The sequence below is a fragment of the Notothenia rossii genome (genome assembly GCF_949606895.1).
Source record: "Notothenia rossii genome assembly, chromosome: 7".
NCBI lineage: Eukaryota > Metazoa > Chordata > Actinopteri > Perciformes > Nototheniidae > Notothenia > Notothenia rossii.
The window spans coordinates 69914973-69928519 of record NC_136905.1 but is presented as its reverse complement, the minus strand read 5'-3'; the positions used below and the strand labels follow the sequence as shown (position 1 = coordinate 69928519).

The following is a 13547-nucleotide window of genomic DNA, read 5'->3' as shown; positions in this document are numbered from 1 at the left end:
TTTTGGAGACCAGACAACTTCATGTCTAATATTCATACATAAGAAAAAGATAAACGAGCCTCTGTTGCTCCATTATGATCACCAGCTAGTTGCTAACTTGGTTTGCTGTCCGGTGCTAGGCATGTAGTGTAAAGTGGGTTTATCATAAATATAAGCTGCTTTCTCTAGTCATTTTCTAAATATGAGAATAGACTAAAAAAGCGAGAGGGTCGGCTGATTTTGGTTGATACTTTGTGTTTGTCACGTCAAGCGACTCCTCTCATATAATCATGTGATACAATTATTAAAAAATATTGATTAGTGGAGCTTTAAGCCAGGGGTGTCCAAACCTTTTTCGCTGAAGGCCACAAACAGAAAATTATACGAAGGGCTGGGACACAAGTTCAGTGATAAATGAGCAAAATGAATCAAATTTAGGCAAATGATGCTTGATACTTGAAAATGCTTTAAGAAACACAACAGCCAAAGTCCCAGCTCTCAAAAGGGGTTTACTTTATTTAGTTATAAGACGTGTTAGCAGCTCATTCCTTAAAACAGGAGCTTCAGATTGCTTACAAAAAGAGGAAATATGAAGGGTAGATTTCAAGCTTGTTATGGCAATAAGTTATTGGGCTTTTTTTAATCAACTAAGAGTTATTTGACATTTTTCCCAACTTTAATTGACAGAATTTATTTTGAAAAGTGGGCTTTTTAATACATGAATACTACGGTGTAATATATTTGTACATACATATTTAAGAAGTATAATATATGACAAGCACAAGTTCATTTGTGGGCCATACTTCATTATACTTTTTTAATTAGCTGAGGGCCATTTCCAAATGGACCGTGGGCCGAATTTGGCCCCCGGGCCGTCGTTTGGACACCCTTGCTTTAAGCTGTTGTGAAATGCTATATCCGGTACCTGCGGCGTTGACTGACACACTCCCAGCCACCAGCATCCTCTGATGTTTGTAGTGAGGGCTGTCATTTAGGGCCAACGAGTTGATGCTGCTTCTCTCAATACACACTGTCCTGCAGGAGCGAGCACACACACACGATTCATATCACAACTATTCTGGCAAAATATTTGGAATTATAAATCATAATGGTACCCTACATTATTAAAATATCAGACCCTTTTTTACACACCCAAGATATCAAGCTTAATGTCACTTGGGAGGTTATTCATGATTATCCCAATAATAAACATTATCCAGCATCTACTCGTATTGTGAATGTTGCTAATATCACATCATATATTGTCCAATCTCTACCCTCAATTCATTTGGCCGCCATATAATTGCTTACTTGTAGCTGGTTCTGTGGCTCAAGCTGTAGAAGCTTATCTTATTGGGACTGTGTGGACCGTGCAGATTAACCTGTGGTGTAGAAATGAGGCGGCAGTCAGACACATCATGTGACTTATTCATGCATGGATTATTGTTACAGTCTCCCTATTGTCATTGTTCAGCTTGTCAGACAGAATGGGTGTGCCCCGAATGAACACAGCACAGGAACTGAGTCACTGAAGAGGCTCCATCTGCAGGACGAACTGAGAGTTGCAGGAGTGATGCCGTCATCATCTCAAAAAACAGCATCTTGGAAACTAAAAATCTTTGTCCTTTTTTTTTTTATCTCTCCTGAAAAAACATTTTAATCTGAAATATTTCTCTTAATGGATTGTACTTATTTCTAAAGTACCTGTAATAGTGTTTTTGAAAGGTGCAAATATATCCTGAAATACAAAAAACATTTTTTATATTTTAGTGCAAATATATCCTGAAAATATTCTGCATGATGCAGTGCAGTGTATCGTGCAGTGTATCGTGCAGTGTATCGTGCAGTGTATCGTGCCTTGGTCTTGGAATGGCGGCCCTTGGCGAAGTGGGTGAGCAGGTCGTCAATGATCTCCTTCTCCTCTTTTTTGCGATCTTTCCAGGAGCTGCTGGCAGCGTTGGGGACATACGTTCCTCTCTCCATGTCTTTGTACAGGGACATTATTATCTCATGGTTTTGCTGTAACACACAAATAAGACATCTAAAATGAAAAGGGCACAAAGCTATTGGATCTTTCTGTATCGTGGCTAGCATGGTTCTCGAAACATTGGTGTTTCTCGTAGTGATTTACAGTTAGGTTGGTCCTAAAAACCCAACTAACTCAATGATTCATGCTTTTATTTTCATCACAACGTTGCTCACAGCGTCCAAACACAACATCTGCTAGGAACAATCAGTACTGCAAGTAGAAAGAGGAACACTTGTAGGTGTGTCCCTGTGGGAGCAGTGAAATGTAAGTGATGTTAATTTATGACTAAACCAACTGCTTTCTCTCTCTAAAGAGAAAACACTTCGATCAAATGTAATCAAATTTAAAAAACGACATTTGACACATTACTTCAAATAAAAGTAATGACTAAGTAAAATTACAATTTGACAAAAACTAAAAGAAATAGTTAATAGTCCCAAACGTTGTTTAGCTGAGATATGTCTTTAAGTAGAGCTTGTTATGATTCATTGCTTTCTAATACATTTCATTAGAGAGAACCTTAGCTCCCAACTGTTGTGTCACCTTTGAATCGAAGCTCTCCTCGGCCTTCATGGCATGTTCTTCTTCCACCAAGACGTCCACAGCGCTGGTGTTGGAGGTCTCTGTGTCGATGAGCAGCTGTACACGCATGACCCCGTGCAGGATGGAGTACAGCGACACGACGAGCGAGCGGCCCTTCACCAGCGTGATGAAGCGGTCGCGTGCTCGGCTGCTCCACTGGTTCCCCAGGATGATGGACTGAGCTGACGGACGCATCGCAGTAACTTGGAACTCCTGAGCCTGAGACGGGGAGCAGAGTGTGAGTGTGTGTGTGTGTGTGTGTGTGTGTGTGTGTGTGTGTGTGTGTGTGTGTGTGTGTGTGTGTGTGTGTGTGTGTGTGTGTGTTACTGCTAGTTCACAGCCAGGACATCGGAACAGGTAATTGTGAATAAATGATCTGACCACTCGTAATATTGCTACCTGGAATGGGTGAGACTGAAGATTAGCAGGTAGTTCCCTGAGGCCGCTGCAGGAAACAACCCCAGTGTTGCCAAAGTCCAAGAAGAACACCTGCAGGATAACAACAGAGCCTGTAATCTGGTACCTAAAGTAACATCTGAAACGGCTATCACATACTGCAGACACTACCTTCTATTTAACACTCTCAAAGGTCGACACTGAGGTCAGTTCTAAAGTCACAAGCCTTCATTTCTGGTGACAACGAGCCCTTTATATGTTTTTAAGATTTTAAATAAAATACTAATTACTTGTCTGCATGAATACAAAATACTGACAGATGACTAAACCAGACAATGGACAAATGTTTGACTTTTATTTGTTTCTATTAAAAATACATTTACTCTGTCCCTCTGCTTTTGTTTTAAATAATGTATTTTCCTTCGTAAATTAAACATATAAAAGTGTGAATGTCCATACTTAATCAGTTTTTATACGATCGCAGAATTTACCGCATAATCAGCAAAATGGCGCAGATTTGTAAAAGGCCGCATATTTATCAAAAGGCCGCATAATCCCCGCATTTTTCCACACAAAGTTGAGGGAACAAAAAGTTAACTCGTCTTGACGTGAAGTAGTGATGATGATGACGCGACGTCATCAGCTCGCGCATCACAGAAGGTAAACAACACTGTAGAGTGAACGTGTGGAACTCACAACACGAACATTTCTGCTAAAGACCGGGCAAAGCAGTACCCCGATGTCTTTCATGAAAGTGGGGGGAAACTATTCTGCACCCCGTGCAACCGTGTGTTGGAGCATAAGTCTCTAACAAAATCGACGGTGACGACCCACTTTGATTCATTCAAACATTCGAAAATGCTTTCTGCTGCTGCGGACAAGAAAGCCAAACAACTCACGTTCACCGAGGGATCAACCTCCAAAACCCTTTCGAGGGCTACAAGAAACGAGGTGAGTAGCCTACAAGATTGAAGCTGGTCTGATAACGAACGAGTAAATGAAAACAGAATGAGACGGAGAAGTGTGTGTGTGTGTGTGTGTGTGTGTGTGTGTGTGTGTGTGTGTGTGTGTGTGTGTGTGTGTGTGCGCGAGAGAGGGAGAGTGTGATTAAAATAGCCAAATTGCTTTTACAATAAATAAACATTGAATGTGTTTAATTGAATAGGAAAGGGGTTTAACGTTAGTGGCAGGTTGTGTGTGAGAGAGAATAAATAAGACAGCCCAATATTTAAAAAAAAAAATCAATTCTTTTTCGCAACTTCCCGCAATTTCACCGCATAAAATCACATTAAAACCCCACATGTTTAATCGCATAATCAAGGATTTTAGCCCGCGTTTTTCTGGAGGGCATTTCAAGTCTACATTTGGTGGCACAAAGGTGCCGGCGCTGGACAAAAGGCAATATCAAACTCGGTAATATTAAATATTCTAGATCAAATAAGCTTGAGTTTAGGGCTGCAACAAACGACTCATTTGATAATCGATTAATCGGATCATTAAGGTTTTAACTGTACTATTACTCTTATATTGCTTATCGATCCGGTCCTTTAATGGTAGGCTACTCTTAACGGCCGTGTGTGTGTTGCGTGCATGTATGTGCTGCGTGTGTGTAAACTGCCCCGCCCCCTCACACACAGACGGGGGAGGGAGAGATCTTTCGTCTGGATTGGAAAGATCGAAATTACATCAGACGCATTTTGTTGTATTATTGCTTATTAGAAACGGAGTTGGCGACACTAAGACTGCGATATAATGTTTAGGTAGCAATAATACATAGACATACGTTTTAAATGTCTCCAGTACCGATAAAAAGACCGATAACGTTGGAGCTTAACTGCGCGTAAAACACACGTGATGACGTCACCAACGAATCGACGAGTGAATTAGTTGGCAACTAATTTGGTCATCGATTTTAATCTATTAAGTCGGTTAGTTGTTGCACCTTGGTCACCCCTTGATCAGCATCACTTAACATTAGTTATCTTCTACTATGACATAATCATATGGGAAAGAGTTAAAACATTGAAAGTAAGAAAGGGGATAAGTAAAGGAGACTTGTTTTGAGAAAGATGAATGGGTGCACTACATCTTGACAACTGAGATGCAGCGAGTGAGTGACGTTCACCTCCACTGTGGTGCCGCGCCTGTGCAGGATCTTGGCTCGGTAGTACATGTTCTGCTCATTGCTCTCAGAGTAGGGAGCCAGGCACAGCAGGTTGGGGTACAGAGACACAGTCACCGGCTGCAGCGTGCAGGAGTTTATCTCTGCTGTCAGGCGGCGCTGCTTGGCCAGGCTGGCTTCATCTGCCTGGAAGCCCCAGAAATGACCCACCTCCACCACCTGAAGCACAGACAGTGACAAGAGGATACATTCATTCTAGGGCTGTGTGTCTTCCCTGGTCTCACAAATTGATTACATCATGATGCATCTTGGAAACTATTCATTTCAACACCCCTCATTCATTCAGTTTAAGACAAAGAAAAGAAAAACAAATAAAGGTGACCTGTTTGACCAAGTTAAATGTAAAGGACTAACCTCTGTGACGTTGACCACAAACAAGTGGTTGGGGGGTAACTTTTCAGGGTCAACGGACCCAGAAACCAATCCCACCGGGCAGACAGTCTGGTTCTGGAAGTCGACATTCACCCTGCACAGCAGCAGCACATAGAGAAACGGACTTTATAGTTTTGTTTTTTATTAATTATATGTTTAACCTTATATATCACAGATTTGCTTGGCCAGTGCTTGGGGTATAACGATATCCTGAACAAACAATGTAAATGTAATTATGAATATTAAAGTGAAAAGACTGTCATGTTGTGGATTGTGTTAACAGAAGTCTTTTTGTAAACATTTGCTATCTACCTAACTATTGTGCACTAGTGTGATCAACATTAACTTTACTCAGATCTGATCATTAAGCATAAGAAAACAACAAGCTTTCTAACAAATCACTGGTAAGATGATCCACTCACACTAAATGATCCTGATGAGTTTTATGGCAAGTCGTGAACATGCATCAAAGAAATGACTGCAGTCTTGTTCTCAGTTAGCTGTATTATTGTTAGATAGCTAATAATGTGAAGCCCCTCTCAGGGGGAGATGGGAAGAAGATGGTGCTGCCTCTGCCTCAAACCTCCCCTCTGTGAGTCCATGTGATCGCTGCAGAGTCATGCAGAGTGTGAGGATGTCACATTATATTAAGGCTAAGCACAGGGGCAGTGACCAATGCAGGGGCACTGACTTTTCAGCTGCAAAATACAGACAGGAAAACATCTCTGCTCTTGCAGCAACTGATTTCAATCGCATACAGAAAGACTTGTTTAATGTTTGAATAGTGCCTTACCGTGCAGCTTTCATGTGAGTTATGCTTCTACCCTCAGCCAAGATCTCTATTTGTTCGATGGGGAAGACAGACAGCTCAAAGGGAGCACTCTGCTGTGCCAGGAGGAGGGCCAGAGACACCTCAGGCAGCACCCCCGAGTCTTGGGACGTCCTGTAGAACTCCACATATGCTCTGAGAAAACAAACATAGGAATAATGACCATGCATATTTCAATGTTTCTTTGAAAAGAGGAGTAGATAATGTCTGATTTGCTATAGTGGCTTTTATTACCTGGAGCTGTCAAAGGAAATGGCTTTGACCTGTCCACACAGGCGGAACAGAGACTGCAGCTGCTTGTAGTACAGGAAAGAGTATGAAGGGAGGTTCCTCACCTAAAAACAACAGGAATTCGGGTGTTAGTTTATCCAATTTTCCTACATAATAAGGCTAAAGAACATAAAAAAGCCATAAGGGATTTGATAGTGATAACACACCAACAAAGGGGTCAATTGATAACAATTATAATATAGTTTAGAACAAAAAACTATTATTTTAACACTATGGGTCATACCATCACTGTTGTTCTGGGGTTGAAACCACTCAACTCTCTGGAGGCCAGGTCTTCATCTATTTCTCCCTGGACAAAGTAGTGAGGGTAGTGGGCACCAGCAATGACCACCTAAGAAAAAGAGAAGTGCAACCTAAAACAAACTGACATTGAGTTGTAGATGAATACTACACGGGAGAAAGTAAGCCAGTGCACCCGACTGTAATGTTTTCATGACTGCCAATATAAACTGGAACTGATAAAGACATTACATGTCATGTCACTTGTTAGACGCTTTTATCCAAAGCGACTTACATACTCAATACTGTGGGCAATCCCCGCAGGAGCAATTCGGGATGAAGTGTCTTGCCCAGGGACACAACGACTGACTGCAGTGGGGTTTGAACCTGACCCGAACACCAACACACAAACCACTGCACCACACGACTCATCACCTCTGCAGAGTTATCGGTACCTGGAATGAATGGTGATTGTACACTTTCCCACTGCAGACAAAAGCCAGGTGATAGTGTTCTTTGCACATTAGCAAAGAGGCTTCATACAATGGGTATCACTGACTCTTACCTGAAGAATGAACTTCTGCCTGTGTGCGCCGGTGTAATCCAAGGTTTGAGGGCTCTGCGGCACATGTATGTTGAACTGGGAGACACGCTTCTTCAGGTCCTCGTACAGCTCTGCAACCTGGACAGTAAATTACTTCTGAGGTCTGCGCCACATTACACAGCTCCATTTTTAAATGTCAATTCCTTCAGACTGGAAGTTGACACGTTAAACAGTCAACTGTGCTCCAAAAGGCATTATTAACTGATCTGACATGGAATGTATACACCAAGTATCATCTGTCAATAATGCCTTCCTTGTTTGATATATATTTACAGCCTGACTGTACCAAACAAAAATGTGATGGCGATGACAAAGACTTCCTGTAATATGACCCATCTCTCGGCCTGATCTCTGTACCTCCTTGATCCTCTTGATCTGAATGAAGTTCTCCTTTCCCCAGTCCAGCTCATCCTAAGTAGAAGTAGCAGGGGCACAGAAAACATTAACTTCAAGGATAAACCCAGAACAAAAGAGAGTGCGCCACTGATTCTCACAGCCAAAATAAAAGCTTGAGTAAATAGTTGAAATGTTAACATAGGCTTTTGTCCAACCATCTTAAAAGAGACAATGCTCACACAGCGTTTAGCAGTACTGTCAGCTGAAGCGTGATAAGTTTCCTTTGTACAGTGCTATGTATATGTATTACTAAATAGGTCAGGGCAATTAACTGTACGACGATACTAATCTTTAAAATCATTTAGGATGATTGACTTATTGTCAAAGGTTGGCTCTGTACAACAACAGTAGCACAAAAGGAAAATAAACTAGCGTCTTTTGTTCCGTATTTGTTGATTCAGAGCTGATGTTTGGTGTTGTGTTCTTCACCTTTGGATGTCTCAGCTGTCCTTTGTTTTTGGATGAGTGCCATGCCTGACAGAAAGAAAAAACAGGAAAGGGTTTTATAAACAGCAGCCATCAGGCAAATATGTAAATCCATTGAACGTGGTTGGACTTGCTGCTGACCTGCCAACAAGCACATTACCTTGAAGGCATTGACGAAACTTATAGAATCACTTTGCGCGCCTTGCGCAAAGGCCAACTTGCTCCTAGAATAACAAATATTATTCATTGTTCAGAAAAAAAACATACATTACACAGAGCAAATATCTGTTTGCAGACTGTAAGGAGATTGATGAAAACAAGTTGCAGGTCTGCAGCCTGGGCCTTGTAGGCATCTACATGGGAACTGCAAGAACATACAGTATGTTTGTGCTCCGATTTGCCAAAACATTCAGTTATCTTACTGTGAAAAGCAGGTTTTAAGAAAATATGTATTTTCTATAATGTTTTCAGACAACTTTCATTGCCTTTGTTGTCCCCATTAGACAAGAAAATATTGGACTAATAGAGTTGAAAAATACCTAATGCCACTTTGGTGGAACATGAAAGTGATCCAGACTGACAGACTGGCAGTCAGTGACTCAGCTGATGGATGTGACTCACCTGTGGCCGGCCAGCTGCTGCATGGATGGTATGGCAAAGAAACTCTTCTGAGAGTGCGAGGCAGCTGAGCATAAGAGAAGTTGTTGTTGTTATTGCAAACAGCCCATGAAAAGCACAACCTCATTATTTATGGTTTGCTGTTATGTTCACAAACCCATTAGCAAGATTGCTGTCATGACATGCATTTGCCAAAACGGAGGTCTCTTCCAGTAGCATAATAACAGACTGACCTATGATGAGGCACTCGTCCAGGCAGCCGAAGACGTGTCCCAGGACAATCATCTTCCCCAGGCACAGGTCCACAGGCAGGTGGGCCAGCACTCGGCCCAGGAACGTTAGCTCGCCATCGTCATTTCGACCCGTGCCATCACTTTTCGAAGATAGTGCACCAATCTAGAGAGGGAAACACCCAGCTATATTATTTATACCTCCAATCAACCACGAAAACCTCATCTCAGAATAATAGTTTGTCCTTTGCTTGGATTTAGACATAAAAAAGGCTGATACTTAATGACTTTTTTTGTTTTAGAATGCATTGTAAAGTTGACTTGCTATATTAAATCACATTTCATGGTTATACATTTGCCAAATTGCAGGTTGTCTAGCCTCAGATTGTCAGAAAGAGATGGTCCAACAGTTTTGTAATGACGAGGACTACGGTTGGCAGTTTGAGGCTTGTCCAAGCTCCTTGTACAAGAATATCAGGTTATGTTCAAATTAGGGCTGTCAAACGATTAACATTTTTAATCAGATTAATCACAACTTTAAAATTAATTAATCATGATTAATCACCATTCGAACTATGTCCAAAATATGCCATTTCTTTATGTATATTGTTGTGGGAATAGAAAGATAAATGAAAGAAGGCGGATAAATCCATTTCACATACAGTATGTGTGTTTATTATACAGTGATGCAAACACAGATATGGTGAAGAAAGAGAGAACTATTCGAAGCAGAAAAAAAACAGCTTAATATACCATCTGACAATGGCCTGTGCTATAATGCTTCAATTAACTGGCTATTCTTTATAATATACTCAGATCAATAGGAGACAGAGATGTTAAGTTATAAATCAAGGGTTTTTATTATTATTTACACCAGGGGTGGGGAACCTTTTTCCTTTCAATTTTTACAACATCGTCAGAGGGCCGTACAAATTATTGAACTCAACCTCTGCTTAAAAAAACTAAAATCACAGCCCATTCATTTGGCCTTTCTTTCATGCTGTGCAAAGAAAAAGCAACCTCTTAATCCAGATATCTTACCATGACTCGCGTATGCATGCACGTGCACGGTGTGGCATGACCACCACAACAAAAATATATGGACTCATGATGTTTGCAAATGTATTTAGTATAGGGATGCACGATATTGGTTTTTTGAAACCGATACCGATACCGATAACTTCCTGTTCTCAAGACCGATACCCGATAATAATATAATATATATATATTAAATGTACCTGTTGCCTTTTTCCCTCCTCGTGGAACTTCTGCATTGCATTTGTTAATACAAATAGCAAGCGAACTATCTAACTCTGAAACTTTGAAATAGTCCCATACTACCAACGACATGTTTGTTTACTGTCCTGGCTTCACGGCCGCACACCATTTACGTCAAAGCCAGGCATGAGTTAGGGAGCGCTGGATTTGTGAAAAATTCCCCTCTTCCTAAACCACTAATACCACAGTACTGGCAAAACGGGAGGACCCGAGTGAAAAACAAGCGCCCCTCATCCCAATCCACCCACACCGCAGTATTTTTTCTTTTTTTTAACCCAAAGAATATATTGTATATTATCGGGGCTATTAATACTTTTATCGGGTTTATCGGGATGACATCATAATTCCTAATATCGGAATTATCGTGCACCACTAATTTAGTATTCTATCCATGTGCACATTAAGTGGGGGGGACCTTACCTCCTCTAGGGGGGTCCGGGGGCATGCTCCCCCGGGAAGATTTTTTTTTAAATATTGAAGTTAAAAGCATCAATCTTGTGCAGTATGAGAGCAACATGAGGAGATCTATGGATACATATTTCGACACCCATTTGAAACAGAACTGTAAGCAGATTTTTCTTTTTGGATATTTTACAAATCACTCCCCTTTTAAACTCTATTCTTGTTATTTTTAACAACTTTTTTGTTACTGTCATACAGTATTTTATATCTGTTTTTCATTTAGTCTCTAATGTCTCATTAATAACTATAATGATTATATCAAGGTGTGCCTTAACCTTACTGAGCTGAGGTTATTTGAGCCTGGTTGTAGAAAAGCTCTTTAAATTCGTTAGCATAGCTAGCTAACAAGATGCTAATAACAACAGATCGCCACTGTGCTTACAACTAAAGACACAGCCACGCAAACACTGCGGCATGTGTACGGCTCCTTATGGCTACTGCAACATCTGAAGGGCTGGAGCGGCGTTCCGGTGCTCTCCGTCAGCACTCTAGTCTACACTCCTTTCAGACGAGACATATACCACGTGAAGACACGTTACGCTCGTGTTGTGTTCAAGGAACCTGTCCTTGGCCAGGAAAAACAGGCACTCGCTTGTTTAATTATTTTGTGATCTAGATTTCTTCTTCTTTTTTGAAGTGAGAAGTTGACGGTTGACTGACGGGCGGACTGACCCCCCCCCCCCCCCCCCAAAAACGAAAACTCTTCGGTTCTCTACGAATTACACAAGTCACCCAAATCAGCGTCACCACCGAAAAGCGACTAATTTGCATCACTGATTCTAACATTTTTCTGTGTGTCAAAATGAAAGACAGCCCACACACCTATCAAACCGTGGGGTCTTAATTCATTAGGTGTTGATTTCTATCAACGGGGGAGTACTTCAGGAAAGTCGACGGGGGGGGGGGCTAGTGGAGTACTTCGTGACCACAGAGTGTGAACGTTGTGATCAGCTGTTTTAGCGCAGTTCTCCAGTGAAGGGGGGGGGGGGGGGGGGGGGGGGGGGGAGTCTCCCTCCGCAGCCGGTTGGCGTAGTTTTGGCACAATTCCGTTGTACAGACCGACGTTAACAGCAGCCCTGTCTGTGCACACGGAGACCGACTCTGTCGTCCGGTGATCTAACCGCCTTCTGGAAAAGCTTCACAAGTACGTCGGTACGCAAATGCGCTTTGTGACACAAGTGACGGTACGCATTTCAGATCACGCAGATAACCTGCGGAAGACACAGAAGACATTATCAAAGATGTTCTATTGAGAAGACGATCACTACGTGACAAAAGTTTTCAAAACCGTTTCTGGTCTTCGGTATTTCCAGAGAAGTGGCTACTGAAATCAATCTTACTAACTGCTGTCTGTGCAATTCTCGGCGCGAGTTGGCGGACTTTATTTTGCTTACTTTAACATCATTTTTCATGGTGGGACTAAGCCATTTCTTGGTATGGGTGTAGCCTACCCCAGGCGCTGCCACTGGTGGGATGTATGGGGCGGGCCATTCTGCACATGCGTTAAATGCGTTAAATATTTTAACGCAATTCATTCAAAAAATTAATTATCACCGTTAACGCGATAATTTTGACAGCATTAGTTGAAAAAACAATAACATCTTTTAAAGTTACCTCTTTTGATAAATACATTTGAAAGTTTTTTCGATCAAAACAACTTTTATCTACGTTTCTGTCATTGATTTTGATTTTTTTTGTCAACTAATTTTGAAAGACAGTACACTGACACAGCACTGCCTTTCATTACTCTCACGTTACATATTTATGCAGACTCTGGCTGACACAAAGCTCCCGTTAGAGAGAACTCCTGGTCTAATACTGTGTGACAGAGCTGGGTAGTCAGCAGTTCGCTCTAATACATCCTTACAGCCACACATTCATAAGTACTTGACTTAACAGTAATGGCTCTCTAAGAGAAGAATGATAAATCTGCATGTTGACCTCTTTGAGCTGCAGGACTGTCCTCACTATGTCACCAAGGTTGGGGGGTGAGAGTGCCGTGGAGAGGATGGAGCGGGGATCTCCCATGTCCAGCAGCTTCACCTTCAGCATGATGTTGGACAGCGGGCGAGCTGAGAGTAAGGCAAAGAGTAGCGCAGATTAGCTGTCTTATAGGGGTCGAATCAAATAAAGAATACAAAAACTCTGTCATGTGTACGTTCTCTTACCAGCATCTCAGGGATCATGTAGTCTGGGATTTCATTCTTAAAGAACTCTTTGGTCACAAGGCGGGTAGCAGTAGCCCTTTGACACTCGACCTGCCCTACCTGACAGAGAGAGGAAAGAGTTCAAAGTGTTGAAGGACAGAAATGAGAGGTACACTTCTGAGCTGTAGGTATACTGTACCTCGACGCTGGTTGCAGTTGGTTTTGGATGCCCAGGCGAGGCGCAGAGACTGATAGTTGGTATCTTGATCGCAGACCATGTGACGGACCAGGCAGAAATCAATGACTGTGATGACAAATAAAATGCAGCAATCACATTTTAGATATTATTGTTATTAATCACACATTCAGCCAATACATAAATCCTAGTTGAGGACAAGAAAACTCACCGTATTTGACATCTGGGACAGTCACCGAACTCTCAGCAATGTTGGTGGAAAGGATGACCTGTAAAGATGAAGAGATAATTGTACTGGCACTTACCAGAAA

At 41.7% G+C, this 13547-nt stretch overlaps 1 protein-coding gene across 1 annotated transcript in view; it reads right to left on the bottom strand.

Moving 5' to 3' along the window:
• tdrd9 (tudor domain containing 9) overlaps nt 1–13547 on the bottom strand; it is a 37883-nt gene that overhangs the window by 1455 nt on the left and 22881 nt on the right. The window contains 21 exon segments of the mRNA XM_079691975.1: nt 905–1014; nt 1291–1361; nt 1837–1998; nt 2552–2809; nt 2990–3079; nt 5112–5327; nt 5523–5634; nt 6334–6504; nt 6604–6704; nt 6884–6991; nt 7445–7561; nt 7841–7894; nt 8309–8353; nt 8466–8529; nt 8927–8990; nt 9157–9319; nt 12835–12965; nt 13052–13124; nt 13126–13160; nt 13240–13344; nt 13448–13505. Coding sequence (XP_079548101.1) covers nt 905–1014; nt 1291–1361; nt 1837–1998; nt 2552–2809; nt 2990–3079; nt 5112–5327; nt 5523–5634; nt 6334–6504; nt 6604–6704; nt 6884–6991; nt 7445–7561; nt 7841–7894; nt 8309–8353; nt 8466–8529; nt 8927–8990; nt 9157–9319; nt 12835–12965; nt 13052–13124; nt 13126–13160; nt 13240–13344; nt 13448–13505 — 2308 coding nt within the window.